The 14,063-nt window shown below is 52.2% G+C and overlaps 1 protein-coding gene across 6 annotated transcripts; it reads right to left on the bottom strand.

Annotated features, from left to right (window-relative positions):
- Positions 1 to 108: 108 nt before the first annotated feature.
- On the bottom strand, positions 109 to 9,609 carry TAF1C (TATA-box binding protein associated factor, RNA polymerase I subunit C). 6 transcript variants are annotated; one of them, XM_019743733.3, is made up of 15 exons: positions 9,454 to 9,609; positions 6,609 to 6,747; positions 5,405 to 5,486; positions 5,115 to 5,212; positions 4,945 to 5,034; positions 4,779 to 4,852; positions 3,896 to 4,134; positions 3,643 to 3,759; positions 3,448 to 3,565; positions 3,290 to 3,361; positions 3,024 to 3,159; positions 2,761 to 2,904; positions 1,982 to 2,156; positions 1,755 to 1,892; positions 109 to 1,675 (listed from the first exon to the last, which is right to left on the bottom strand). In XM_019743733.3, the coding sequence occupies exons 2-15, from the start codon at positions 6,744 to 6,746 to the stop codon at positions 684 to 686; spliced, it is 2,613 nt and encodes an 870-aa protein (XP_019599292.3). In that variant the 5' UTR covers position 6,747; positions 9,454 to 9,609; the 3' UTR covers positions 109 to 683. The 6 variants fall into 6 exon arrangements, with proteins under 6 accessions (XP_019599292.3, XP_088656336.1, XP_088656337.1 ...); XM_088800210.1 differs by lacking the exon at positions 9,454 to 9,609 and adding exons at positions 8,947 to 9,021; positions 9,136 to 9,301 and having other exon boundaries at positions 3,448 to 3,759; XM_088800211.1 differs by lacking the exon at positions 9,454 to 9,609 and adding an exon at positions 9,136 to 9,301 and having other exon boundaries at positions 3,448 to 3,759.
- Positions 9,610 to 14,063: the final 4,454 nt, after the last annotated feature.

The raw sequence follows: 14,063 nt of genomic DNA, 5'->3' as shown, positions 1-14,063 counted from the left end.
TCCCCCACCTGAGCTGCAGAACTTTGCAGAAGCGAACTTCACGCCTTAGACATCAAATCTACATGTGTACACCTCCCAGGCTAAGACATTTTATCATTCAAAACCATGCTCAGGTGACAAGTTTATTCAATCCTAAAACGTGGGTCCAAAGCCTCTCCCTCTACGAAACATGAGATCATGGTAGAACATTAGTTCATTGCTTCATACATACAAACCAGCCCACAGCACTTGCTGATGCCCCCCAAGGACCGCTAGGCACTAGCAGCTCCTCAGTGTCTCATTTCACTGTCACCTACCACAGAGAGGAGCTGGCACTGTTACCCCAAAGTCCACGGCTCACAAGGTAGAGCCCACAGCCCGAAGGGAGCTTGTGCTTCAAGCACAGCACTGCCTCCTGGGGGGAATCTGACGACAGACCTTCAGGCCAGGGCGGCTGGGGTCTTCACTACCTGCCTTTGGAAGCATCTTCAGGCAAAAGGACGAACTACTGTCTTGTTGTTCCTATTCGTCCGACCTGGCTCCAAATCTTTTTTGGGTGTCTCCCAGTCAGTGGCCTTCAGGAGGCAGAAAGGTCTGCACCCTGAGACTGTTCCGTCTTTATTTCCTAAGTATCAGTTACAGAAGGCACAGCGGGAGCAGGACCGAGGGCTCCCCAGAGGTGGGGGAGCAGCTTCCCTCGGCCCTCAGAAGCCCATGCGGGGCTTCTTCCGGTGTGGCTGAGAGCCAGAGAGGGCAGGCCCCTGCTGCCTGGAGCGGGTGGCCCGGGTGCTGGAGGTCTGGGAAGAGAGCACAGCGGCGCCTCCCAGGGTGTCCCTTTGGAGTGAGAGCTTGGCAGTGCAGTCTGGGAGGGTCCGCTGCCTGGAGGGGGTGGCTCGGATGCTAGAGGTCTGGGAGGGGGGTGCAGAGGCACTTCCTGGGGTGTCCCCTTGAAGCGGTAGCTCGGCCATATAGTCCCGGAGGGTCTGCCGCCGCTCTGAGGGGACGCACTGGGCCCACAGCTCCTGGGTCAACTCCTGGGAGGGTGGGGTCACCGGGGGCCGAGGCCTGGACACAGGGGATGTCCTGTCTGGGCTGTGAGGGGGGCTGGTGGCATCTGAGAGGTCCAGGCGGCCGCTGAGAGAGGAGAAGGTACTGGATAGCTGCATCCGGCGCTTGTGCCGCTTGGGCTGTTTCCTGGGCCCCGAGCCCCTGGCCTGCTGCTGCTCCCACCAGGCAGCAGCTGGGCCTTCCCAGGCTGCCTCCAACCGCTCGCTGAGCTCATCCTCGGGGCCTGGCTCGGGGGCAGGAGGTGGCTCTGCCGTGGGGAGCGAGCCCAGGTCCCTCTGCTGCACTAGCCGCCCTTTGGCCATGGCCGCCCGAAGACCCTCTGGCACTTTCCCCTCAACCTTCTGCTGCTCCTTGAAGCCCAGCAGACGGCGGTGGGAAAAGGTGGGTGTGGCCCACACAGGGGGAGCCGGGGGCACCTCCAGCAGGGCCTTCAGCCACCTGCGACAGCAAGCAGTGGCCTGGGGGCTCCAGGAAGCTGTGGGGGTGTGGGAGTTGGGCCCAGGATCACGGGGGGGCCCAGAGTCTTCCTGGAGGTGGAGGCGCTGCTGGAAGACATCTCCAGCTGCTGAGAGCTGGAAGAGCGACAGGGTTGTTGTGGAGGCAGAAGGTAGGAGGGTGGCGGCCAGACCTAGAGACAGGAATAACAGTGACCCCAAGGCCTGGTGGGGGTGCAGCCCCCCCAGACTCACTCCCTCACCCAAGCACACCTATGGTTGGTGCTTGCAGACGCTCCTGCAGCCGCCACTGACTCTTGGGCTCCAGCAGGGGGAATGAGGAGAGGGAGTCGCTCCTGGAAGGGAGAGACTGGGGGGGCCCTGCCAGCCGGGGCGTGGAAGCCCCCTCCCCTGGAAGAAGGGCAGACAACTGAGGCCGTGTCCAGGCGCCAGCCCTGCCCATCCTCCCACGTCCCTCCTGCCCTCGCCCGGACCCTCACCTGCGATGTGCAGCAGTTGCAGCTGCCCGCCCTGGCCGCCCAGGAGCAGCGGCCTCGGGTAGCCGGGACGGGGTGCAGGCAGCAGCCGGGCCAGCAGGGGTGCGGAGGGGAGGCTGTGGTCCCATTTCAGCATGGGCACCAAGGGGAGACGCTCATCCATCAGATAGAGCGAGAACTAGCGGACCAAGAAGAAATGAGAGTGAGGTGCGGGAAACATCTGCTAAGTCTCAGGATGAGTGTAAACCTACTCCGCGACCAGCCCTGCCCGCCTTTCCACCTTCGCCTGCCCAGCCCCGCACAGGAGGCATTTCCGAGTGGGCGGCGGCATCTCTCATCCTGACGGCCACAACCAGGAGAAGGGCTCTCGTCACATCGAAGCCCACCTGGCTTTCACCAGCCTTCCCCTAACTCACCACACTCTGGAACCTATGCATGAGACACACCTACTAACACCCTGGAGCCCTGAGCGGGTGGGGTGGGGAGCAGACCCCCGGGGACCCTCAGACCTCCTTCCCTTTCCTGAGCACACGGTAAATTGTCCAGCTTGGCAAAGACTGCTCCCCTGCCCCCTGCCTTTCCTCTTCACCTGGCCCATTGCCAGCGGCACCTTTCAAGCCCTGCTCAGATGTCACCCCTCCATGAAGTTGTTCCCACCCGCTAGCTAGCATGTTTCAGCCACAGACTCATCAGGGTTTTGTGATTCTTATTTCACCTGCATTTGTCCCAGAACCATCTCTAGTAACCATGCACAAGGGACAGGAGGGGGAAGTGTTACTCACCTGGGTACAGATGAGATGGAGTGTGGGCTGCAGAGAGTCGGGGCCACACTCCCCCAGGTACTGGGTTAGCATGACACGTTCCCCTTTCTGGCACGATGCTTCCGCCCCGCCACGAAAAAGCAGCAAACCACAGCCTGGCGGGCCCTGGAGGGAAAAGCCAGGTGGGTCCTCCCACAGTCCGAGGTCTGGGGCACCACCCTGGCCCCCACCCGGTGTATCTGCTCTGACCCAATGCTGGGCCCTGACAGTCCCCACTCCCTCACCTGAGTGTCGATAATTTTCACTCCAGTGCGGTCACCCACAGTCAGCGCCCGAGGATGGGATGTGAAGTCTGCCCAACGCCAGGGGGAGGGGTCCCGGAACACAAGGGTCTCAGGATCCTTATAGATTTGCCGAAGCCTTGGAGAAACAGGCCAGCCATGGGCGGGGAGATAAGCTGATGGACGGGAAGTGGGGGTGGGGAGGGCATGCCGGAGTTCAAGGGGAGCCATTTGTGAGGATGGAGTGTTTCTTGGAAAAGGGGCATTACCCATCCTGGGGGGTCCACAGACAGATGGCTCCCGAACGGCTGCAGATGGCCAGCTCCCCGGGCAGGTGCGGGCTACAGGGCACAGGTGTGATTAATGTTGAGCCATTCCCTTCCCCCATGCCTAGCCCTTGCCCCCCAGCCCGATTCAGCCCCCTCACCTGAGGTTGATCCCTGTGGCCCCCTTCTTGACCTGTAGTACTTGGAGTGGAGCTGGGTGCCCCTGCTTACTGACCTTCCAGAGGGCACAGTGGTAGTCAGAGCGGACAGCCAGCAGAGCTGACGAGGGGATGGAGAGGGTCAGGCTCAGGCAGCAGGTCAGGCAGCAAGGGAAGGAGGTGTCTAAGGGCCCTTACATTCTCCCTGCACGGTGCGGGTCACCACCTGCCGGACAGGTCCCCGGAGCTGGATGTGGCCAGGATCCCCAAAGATCCGGGGGTCACCACCTGGGGTCAGACGGACCTGTTGGAAATCTGAGCCTCTTGCTAAGGAGAAGTGCATGATCGCTACAAGCCCCCCGCAACTTCCTGCCTTTCCCCTGGACCATGCCAAGAGCATCTCCTCCACCAGAGGGAGCCAACGGGGATCCTGCCCAGTGAGAAAGGATACACAGCCTGTCCAGGGCGACTCCTGCAGGGTAGACCAGCTGCCCTACCCGGGGCATCCTTCCGGGCAGCCAGGCCAGTGCACCTCCGGTGAAGGCATCGTCTAGGAGCAGCTGCTCCCATCGCATTGCCAGCTCCTCATGAAGCAGCTCTCCCAGGAGGTTCGCCACTGACTTGCCCAGGATCGGGCCCCCAAGGATGGAGAAGCGGCGCTGTCGGTTGCTGAGGTAAGCCCAGGGACACCTGGGGGGGGACAAGAGGATGGCAGGGGGGTCAGGCTGTGGCAGTGCCAGTGAGGAAGACTGGGTACCCTTCCTAGGAAGGCCAGGTGCAGTACACACATCTTTCATCTACCTAGAATTTGTTCCTTTCGGAAACCACCCTACCCTATTCCCATGCCCTGGGGATAGTCACATGACCCAAGCCCGGCCACTCAGAGTATTCCATCACCTCTGGCCACAGTGATTGGCTCACAGATGGGCACGACACCCAAGCCAAGCCAATGACACCCTTCCCAGGGCTTCTGTGAGTGCCCCAGGAAAAGACACTGGCTCTTTCCTTGGAATCATAAACCATCTTGCTGCACTTGGAAACCACCTAGGAATTAAGCCAGGCAGAGGCAAGTGGATGAGAAAATAAAAAGAAACAGAGCTCGATTTCAAACATTTGAAAACCTGGATATAGCCTTGCCTGCAGCCCATGAATTTAAATTCCCTTTTCCCCTTAGGCTATTGGAGTTGCGAATTTTGTATGAGGAAATACGGCTCGTGACGCCTGAGGTACAGAGCAACTGTGATGGAAACTTGGATCCATTCCCAGCAACGTCCACATCTCCCTCCCACACCAGCTAGGCCTACCCACCCCATCCTTTGTCACTAGCCACTTGCCCCCAGGGCTGGTGTCCACCGAGGTCCTGGAGTAGCCTCTTCACACTGACCACTGTCTTCTTCTTAGAGCGGCTCTGTGTGGAAAGGCCTCGTCAAGCTCATACACCCTAGGGCTCACCCCGACATAAAGTGGGAGCCCCTCTCCTAGCCGGCCAGGGTTACTCACCCTTGCTCCCTCCAGCTTGAAATTCTCCAGCATCAGCTTCCCCAGGGGTGCAAAGGCTACGTCCCCATGGTCCCAGAGGAACTGGCTGAGCTGCAGGAGGAGAGGAGGCCAGGTCACTAAGCAAGGCCCCAGCCACACAGCACTGTCCGTTCCCTCGTGGGGCCACTCACCTGTTCAGTAACATCCAGCACAGGTCGGGGCTGCCTCCGGAACTTGGGACTTCCCCGGAAAAGCAGGTCCTGGGCAGTCAGGCCAGGGTCCCAGGGATCTGGGGCAGAGTGAGGTTGAGGAAGGGGTCTGTCCCAGGGACTGGGAAGGGCCCAGGCGACTGGACATACCCAAGGAGCCTGGGGGTGGAGGGCATTAGCAGGAGGCGGGAAGGTCTCAGGATGGGTGGATTGGGGGAGAGAAGCGATGGGGCAGCAGGTTGGGAGGGGGCCCTGAGGATCAAGACCCTTACCAGGACCAGGTGGCAGCAAAGGAAGGGGCCCAGGGGTGTCTGGCTCCCAGAACAGGCCCTTGGCCAAGGGCAGCACCCTATTCTGTGGAAAACACAACCATGACAACAATGCTTCTGGGACAGGTGTCGTCGCCAGCACTTGTCTTTTATTAACTCATTCAACCCTCACAAGGAGCCCGCCGAGTTGATACAACAGTCATCGTCACTTTACTGATGAAGAAATGGAGACACAGGGAAGCTGTCACTGGCCCTAGGTGACACCCAGTAAAGAGAAGGGCTGGGTCTGAACCCAGGCAGTCTGATTCCAGTGCGTGCTTTTGACCTCCAGGCTGCACGGCTCTCGAAGGAGCCCTCGCGCTCCCCGCACCATTACTGGCTGACCCAAATCCTACCTGATTCTTATTTCCACTCAGGACACCCTTTGGTCACTTATTCGGGGCACCCACAGGCTACTCCACTCCCTACTGCAGGGCCGGGGATGGCTCAGCTCAAACACCAGGGGATGGAAGAAAGAACCCGCAGGCCAGGCTTCCAGAGGGGAATGATTTGACTTAAGCCCTCCCTTGTCAAGGAAACCACACTGTTCCCCTCCCCAGCGCCTCACTGGCTCTTTTAATTTTCTCGCCCACCTGCCACTGCCTGCCATAATCCTCAGCCAACCTGCCTCCAAGTAGCAGCTTTAGGCTTAGGCTTCCAGGCTTCCCTCCTGTCCCAGGAGCTCTCCGCCCCCCTCCCTCCCTCGCAGCCTTGTGCTGTTTCAGCATATTTTTGGTTTCTGCTCAAAGCTATTAGCATTACTTTGTAATGATTTTGTCCTTTGGTCTGTTTACTTGTCTATTCTCACTCAACCTAACTCTAAGCTCCATGGGGGTGGAGATTGTACCCAACCGATTCATGCTGGATTCCCAGGGACTCCTGAAGTATCTGGCAGGGTGGTAGGAGCTGTTCAATTGAGTATTCAATGAGCTGAATACAAAGAGGAAGGAAAGGCTGGGGGAGAGGGAGGTAGGGAAGAGCGAGCCAACGCTTTACTCAGCCCCCACTCAGTAAACCCTGTGGATGGAAGGTTGTCCCATGGACCCCAAAGGAGGTGCATTCTGGCTCAGCCTGGTCTTAGCAGACACGTCACCTTGTATTCCTACCAACTGGTGTGACTGCTAGAAACGGGGGCCAAGTGAAGGCTCTCTCTCCCTGCCATCCGTACCTCGGAGTTCTGGGGCAGGGACTCTGGCAGGGTCAGTGCATCTCTCCAGCTGCACATGAAGGACGTGTCAGGGACATCGCTCAGACCCAGGGGGCCGGTCATAAACAACGTGGGGCGGAGGGAGCTGGGGAAATCCATCCTAGAAAATAAGAACCACATGTCACACTGGCATTCTCAAAGGCCTCAATCTGACCAATAGCCTCCAGAGTGAAAAGTGCCCTCAGAGGAGTATACTTCTTTGAAGAAGCAGATAATAAAGAACAAATGAGTATGTAGCCAACTGCCAGAGAGTAGGAAGTGTTGTATTAAAACCAACCAACCAACCATGAGGGAGGGGATGGCGATAGGCCGAGGGTGTGGTTTTAGCAATGGAAGCCAGGGAAAGCCTAACTGAGAAGGTGGCTTTGGCATGGCTGGAGCCTAACGAGGAGAGAAGCACAGACAACAGGGAAGAGGGTTTCTGGCAGAATGAACAGCAAGTACAAGAGTCCTAGGGCAGGAAGTGTTTGGGAAACAAGTAGGAGGCCATCCAATGAACAAGAAGAGTGGCCAGTGGCAAAGGATGAAGACAGGCGGCAAGGGGTCAGCTTCCATCATAGCTCTTAGGTATTATAATCACGTGTCTGTAAGCTACGCACCCTACACTCCAGGCTACATTCCCAGGAGTAACTCAAGTTCCCCCAAGCCAGGCACTGAGTCTTATTTTTCTGTCTTAACCACTGTCAAGTATAGTATCTTCCAGAAAATACATTATGTGTTGAATAAAAATAAGTTCAGTGAAAGGGCTTTGCTACATACACAGTGCTCCAGAAGTACAAGTAGCCACATCATCCCTCTTTTTTTTTTACTAACAGCACAAATCACAGCGGTGCTCACTTACTGAGTGTAAACATCTGCCAAACACAGTACGACATGTGTTAGTCTTCTAGTCTCCCTATTTTGGAGTTTAGGAAATTGCGGCTCAGGAAGGAGCCACTGGTCCAAGGCCAACAGCTTCCCCCATCTAATTCACAGTCCAACTTCTGCACCGCCCCTCTCCTGTGCATCCCAAAGCAAACACCAGCATTCGGGTCTTCGTATGCACAAATCGTTTCCCTTGGAACTGCTGCATTTTATCAGCTGATTCTGTAAGCTCCGTGCATCCATGTATCCTCAGGACCACGCAAAATGTCCATCACACAGTAACTACTTGTCAAATGAATAAATACGTTTCTCCAGCAAGTCAGCCTCATTCCAGCGGTGGCTTGTATGTATAGTCTTATCTCTTCCGCTAGACTGCAAGCCCTCTGAGGGCAGGGACTGTATCTCATACATTCCTGGGGTATTGGTGCCTGGCTGCTGCTTTCATTCTCTTTAACGTAACCAGAGAGAACAGTGGAAGGAATCAAGAAGATGCTCAGTGAGTCCTTGTGAAAAACACTGGCTTCCACAGGACTGACTGTACCAATGGCAGTGAAGAAGCCCCCTCTCAGAGGCGGCTGCATCCCTGGTACATCAGTGTGCGCATGTCTCTGGGTTGTCTGTTGTGCCTGGGCTCCAATCACACTGACCTCCTCTAGGTTCTTCCTCACCAGGCTTTTCACCACAGGGTCTCTGCACACTGTCGCTCTGCTTGAAGCGATTGCCAGGGTCCTTCCTATCCATCGACAAAATCCTACTCATCCTTCAGATTTCCAGTCAGGAAGCCTCTCCCAGTTCCCTCACAACCCCATTCTCTCACAATACTCTGCATGCTTTCTCCAGAGCACGCACTGCAATGTGTAATTACATAATTAAAGAGCTGTTTGATTAAAAAGTGGGAGAGGGATTTTATCCCCAGGGCCTTGGTATTTGCTACACGGTAACAATCAGCCCCAGTATGATGAAGGAACAAATCCAGGGATGAATGAACAACAGTGTAGTCAGGGGTTCACAAAGCCGGAGCCTGTACCTGGGGAGAACAACCTTGAGCCCCATCCCCTGGCCAATAAGCCACAATGAGCAAACAGAACCATAATCACAGGAGAGCTAAGCAGGCTCAGGAAAAGTGTCTAAAGTTGTGCATGCACATTAGTGAAAAGAGCTGTCCTACAGTTAACTTTTCCTCATTAGAATAATAAAAAGCACTCTCCTAGGCAGAGTCTTAAGATGCTAGCATGAAGTAGCACGTGGGTACACTGCACAGGTGCATGTAGGACCCACTTCAACATACTTTGGGGAGGGAGCCGAGAAAGAGGAAGCAGTGGCCTCCAACGCCAAGAGGCTATGAAAACCGCCGTAACTGTAAACCTCCGGGAGCCACATCTATTCCCTATTGGAGTGTGCTCCCATGGTGCATCAAACTCTCGCTTTAATATACCTTTCTCTCTGCAACACTTTCGCCCACTCTCTTGATTTCTATTCCGAGAAGGGCAAGGACCCGTGCGCCGGTCACCTGAGAAAAAGCAATCCAACAGCGTCAAACAAACCCAGGCAGTCCGAGGGTGTTGGTGGAGCCCGCGACCTCAGGAAGCCTCTAGACAAGGCAGCCTCAACTTCCCAACCTCACCTGGGGCTCTCGGGCCTCTTCAGACCTCCAAGGCTGCGTTACCGCCACGCGGGACACGCAGAAAGCGCGCCTGTAGCAGAAGACGGGTGAAGGGATCCGGACGGTCCCTCCCCTCATACATCTACTTGGCCACGTCTTCCCTACTCATCTCTTCCAACTCCACCTCCAGGCCCTAGAATTTCAACAGCACAGGACTCTCATCAAACGCTGTATACCAGACAGCTCGGGGACCGTGGACTCGCGCGGAGAGCAGACCCGAGCTTTCTTCTCGGCCCCGGGACCCCTCTTCCGGCCGTCCAGCAGGGAGCGCGCACTTACGTGGCCCGGGCCTCGCGGAGCTTGTCTGAGAAATGGACCTCCGCGTGACGCTCGCCTGACCCTCGTGACACGAGGGAGCCCAAAGCGACACGCTAGCTCCAGCAAACACCGATGAATCAACCTCACAACGGTAATTAACGGTCTTCCGGACCTAGCCGGAAGTGCTCCCTCGAAGCAGGAAGTCCCGCCTCCCAGCCTGGCCTTACGGGCGCCCCAGAGCGCCACCTGCCGGGAGGAGGGGGAATGGGAGTGGAAGTGGTGCTGTGGGCTGTAGAAATAAAACCTCAAGTCCTGATAAGGCCACGTTGAGGAGAGTTCGAATTCCACCTCTATTTAATTAACGTCCTATTTTGCAGGATTGTTTTAAGTATTAAATTTATTCACTCAGCAAACACTTTCTGAGCACTCACTATGAGGCACTGTATTAGTCAGTAGGAATTCTAATGATTGTCCTTATATCCTATGAAGTAGGCTTAGGTAACTCTGGGGATGCATGAGGTTTCCCCAATGGTCAGGCAAGTATAGCTTTAGGCATTGATTCTCAAATTATGGCGTGCATCAACATCACCTGGAGGACATGTTAAAACATAGTTCCTGATTCAGGGAGGCTGGGGTAGGACCTGATAATTTGAATTCCTAACTTCCCAGATGATGATTCTGCTTGCTTAGGGGCCAAGCTTTAAGTATTGTTTAATTATCTTAACCTACCGTGTTTCCCTGAAAATGGGATCTAGCTGGACAATCAGCTCTAATGCATCTTTTGGAACAAAAATTAATATAAGACCCGGTATTATACTATATTATATTATACCCAGTATTATATTATATTATACCTGGTCTTATATTATATAAGACCCGGTCTTATTTTACTATAAGACCGGGTCTTATATTAATTTTTGCTCCAAAAGACGCGTTAGAGCTGATTGTCCAGCTAGGTCTTATTTTCGGGGAAGCACAGTAGTAGCTCTCAAACTTGATCGTGTATCAGAATCCCCTGGAGGCCTTGTTAAAACAGCTTGCTGGGCCCTACCCCAGAGTTTCCAGTTTTGTAGATCTGGGATGGATCCAAGAATTTGCATTTCTAATGAGTTCCCAGGTGATGTTCACGCTTCTGGTCCAAGCACCACACTTTGAGAACCATTTAAAGAATCAATTTCCAGAATCTTGGCTTACATCTATAGTATATTAATAGTTTTTATCTGGGAGATGCTTGGAATCGGATGGTTCCCTTTTTGCATCTCCCCTTTCACGATTGCTTTTTTCCCCAGTTTGTAGTATTGCCCAAGATGGGCACTGAACAAGGAGGGCGATTCCAAAAAGTTGCATTCCTGCAAGAGAGTCCCTGTGAGACTAAGAAAAGCAGGTTCAGTAAGAACTAATGATGGACGGGTGCAGGAAGGAGAATTTTGGGGGCTGACAATATTCTGTTTGTTCATCTGAATACTGGTTACATGGATATGTTCAGTGTGTGAAAATTCATCAAAAGATTTACACACTTTTCTGTACATACTATGTTATACTTCACTAAAGAGTCTTTTAAAAACAGAAGAAAAGAAGAAAATATTGCTGGCTGTGACTCTATCTCATTGAGACTTTAACTTCTTGGTAAGGCTAAGGGCTTTCCCAGCTATAGAATTTAGAAGTCACCCTAGGAGGGTGGGAATTCTTCTGTCTCTGCTGGTCACCAGTGTATCCCAAACAACTAGAAGAGCAGATGCCTGATAAATATTTGAATCAATAAAATGAGATGGTTCTTCTGAGAAAATATCAACACATTTATTTAAGTTGAATAAACGAAGTCAGACTGTTTCTGATAAAAAGTAAGTCTGATTTAGGTGAGTGGTTTGACTATGAGGGTAGGCTTTGCCAGTTAGATCATTTGGAGAGCGTTTTTCATAAATGAAATAGGCTCAGTCTGCATCTCTATGGTTTTGATAAAATATATTGGAAGGATTATTATAATAAATAATAAGTTAAAAATTGCTCCTTTTGTAATTATTTAAACTTGTGACTAAAATATTTGGGATAGTTTTTAAAAACTATTTTATGGGTATGCATGCAAAAAAAATTGAAGACTATATTAGTTTCCTTTTGCTGCTGTAACAAATTACCACAAATTGAGTGGCTTAAAACAACCCAATATCATACAGTTCTGGAGGTCAAAAGCCTGAAATGGGTCTCACTGGGCTAAAATCAAGGTGTTAACAGGGCTGTGTTCCTTTCTGAAGGCTCTAAGAGAGAACCAGTTTTTTTGTTTGTTTGTTTGTCTGTTTGCCTTTTCCAGCTTCTGAAAGCTGCCTGAATTCCTTGATTCATGGCCCCCTTCCCTCTATAAAGCCAGCAATGGCCAGTTGAGGCTTTCTGGTGATGCCATTTCTGATTTTGACTCTCTGTCTGCCTCTTCCCCATTAAAGGATGCTTGTGATTACACGGACCTATCCAGATAATCCAGGATAATTGCCCTATCTTAAATTCAGATGATTAGAAACTTTAATTCCATCTGCAACCTTAATTCCCCTTTGTCATGTGATGCAACATATTAATAGACCGTGGGGATCAGGCCCTGGACATCTTTGAGGAACTATTCTTTCACTTTCCACTCTTACGAGCCATCCATCCAGCTTCTGCACTGGGAGGTCAATTCAATTTCTTCTTTCTTTCCTTTCTCTAAACAAGCTGTTATGTCTCCTTTTGTTACTGCGTATTACTTAACATGCAGTAAAGTGCACAAGTCTTAAGTATACAGCTCATTGAGTTTTTACATACGTGTAAACTTAAGACAACCACTACCTAGGTCAAGACAGAGAATATTTCCATCTCTCCAGAAAATTCCTTGGTGCCACTTTCCAGTCAATATCCCCTTCAAGAAGTAACCACGATTCTGACTCTTAGCACCATAAATTAATTTTGCCGGTTCAAGAACTTTATATAAATAAGATCATGCACATCGTACTCCTTTTAGTCTGGCTTCTTTCATTTGTCAACTGAAAAATAATATGACTAGGTGTCTCATCACCAAAAAAAGATTTGGGAAAAACAAGGGTTGTAACCCAGGGCATGTGAATATGGCAAGTCATGAGCACACTCTGGCCTGCATGCCAAGATGGAGGAGTATTTAGAGACGGGAAAAAGAAGTTAATGGAAGGGGAAGTTATGGAGCTTTACCATAAACATAGACTTCTTCCTGTAGGGTTCTGAGGTGTAGGATTCTTGCAATTACATAGAGTGCAAGAAGTTCCATAAGGCCTAGCTCCTCCCATAGCTCCTCTTCACTGATTATGTTGGCTTAAAGTTCCACTTCGTCTTTTATCACATTTTACATGCCCATGAGATTTACCCATGTTGTGCAGTAGTTTCTTTTTTTATTTTTTTTCATTACTGAGTAATAGTCCATTGTATGACTATATCACCATTTGTTCATGCAATTTCCTGTGGGTGACCTCTCTGGGTTTCGCAACTCTGTTCAGGTCTCTTTGTGGATATGGGTCGCCATCATTCCATTTCTGAACACTGCTGTGCTGGGCCTAATTCTGCTCTTTGAACTATACCCCAAAACCAGAATTGTTCTTCCTGGTGCCAATCCTTGAAATGTTTGGGAGGTTGAATCTACTCTTCCTCCCACATCTACTCTTTCCAAGTTAAACATTCCTGGTTCCACCACCTGCTTGGTATATGCCCCAGATTACACACAGCAGCGATCCTGGTTAGCAATGTCAGACCCAAAGGTAGCGTCTACAGCAACAATGGGACAGGTCTTAGAGACTGTGAACTGAGTAACTGGTCATGTTTTCCCCAGCACTGGCTTCTATAAGACTCGGTTAAATTTGTGGCCCCCTTCCTGCTATGGTGTTCTGTATCATAGCAGCCCATGTGTAAATTGCCTTTATCCCTAATTTCATCTTAATTTTGTTATTTCTCCTTCATTCCTAATCCCTCATCTTAAAGAATGGCTGTCTTGTGGTATTTTTATGAGCCAACTCAAAATCCCTTCTGAAGAACAAAAGGGAAAGGTGCCAAATATTTAATTTTGGCCAAGGAGCACTTCCAGTTGGCTTCAGGAAGGCGTACAGTTTACAGTTTTTAAATGTAAATCCTGAATATGCCGTGGGATTGTTTCAATTGAGAACACCTTTATTTATTGGCTGAGAAGCCCCAAGCTCAGCTAAGCGGCTAGGGGCGGGCTGCTGTGATGGCTGTGGCTTGGGGGCATCCTTGTGTGGAAGCCATATAAGACGCTGGACTTGGGTCCCCAGACATCTTCCCTAGTCTTTGCTTCCCCAGGACCACCTAAGGGCGAAGAGGCTGCTAGGAGAGGCCCCACGCCGCTCCAATCACCGCACCCGAAGCCCTGCACCTGAAGTGGGATGTCCACTCTATCCACATCCAGGCTTCAGCTGTCCAGGAGACTGGCCTTCCCATTGGTTGCGAGCACTGTCTGCCACACGTCTGCGGACTCTCATTGCCCTCAGCGAAGAGGGGGCGGAGCTCGCAACGTGCTGTAGGGTGCACCGCGTGATCCCCACGCGGAAGCCCGCTGGCGCGTGTAAAACGGCGCGGGCGGCGCAAGATTAAGATCGGCCCACTGTCCCCTCAGGTCCTCACCTCCAGCC

The sequence above is a fragment of the Rhinolophus sinicus genome, chromosome 8 (genome assembly GCF_057876585.1).
Source record: "Rhinolophus sinicus isolate RSI-liver-muscle chromosome 8, RSI-T2T, whole genome shotgun sequence".
NCBI lineage: Eukaryota > Metazoa > Chordata > Mammalia > Chiroptera > Rhinolophidae > Rhinolophus > Rhinolophus sinicus.
The sequence above is the reverse complement of the archived record's forward strand: the minus strand, read 5'-3'. Positions and strand labels throughout refer to the sequence as shown.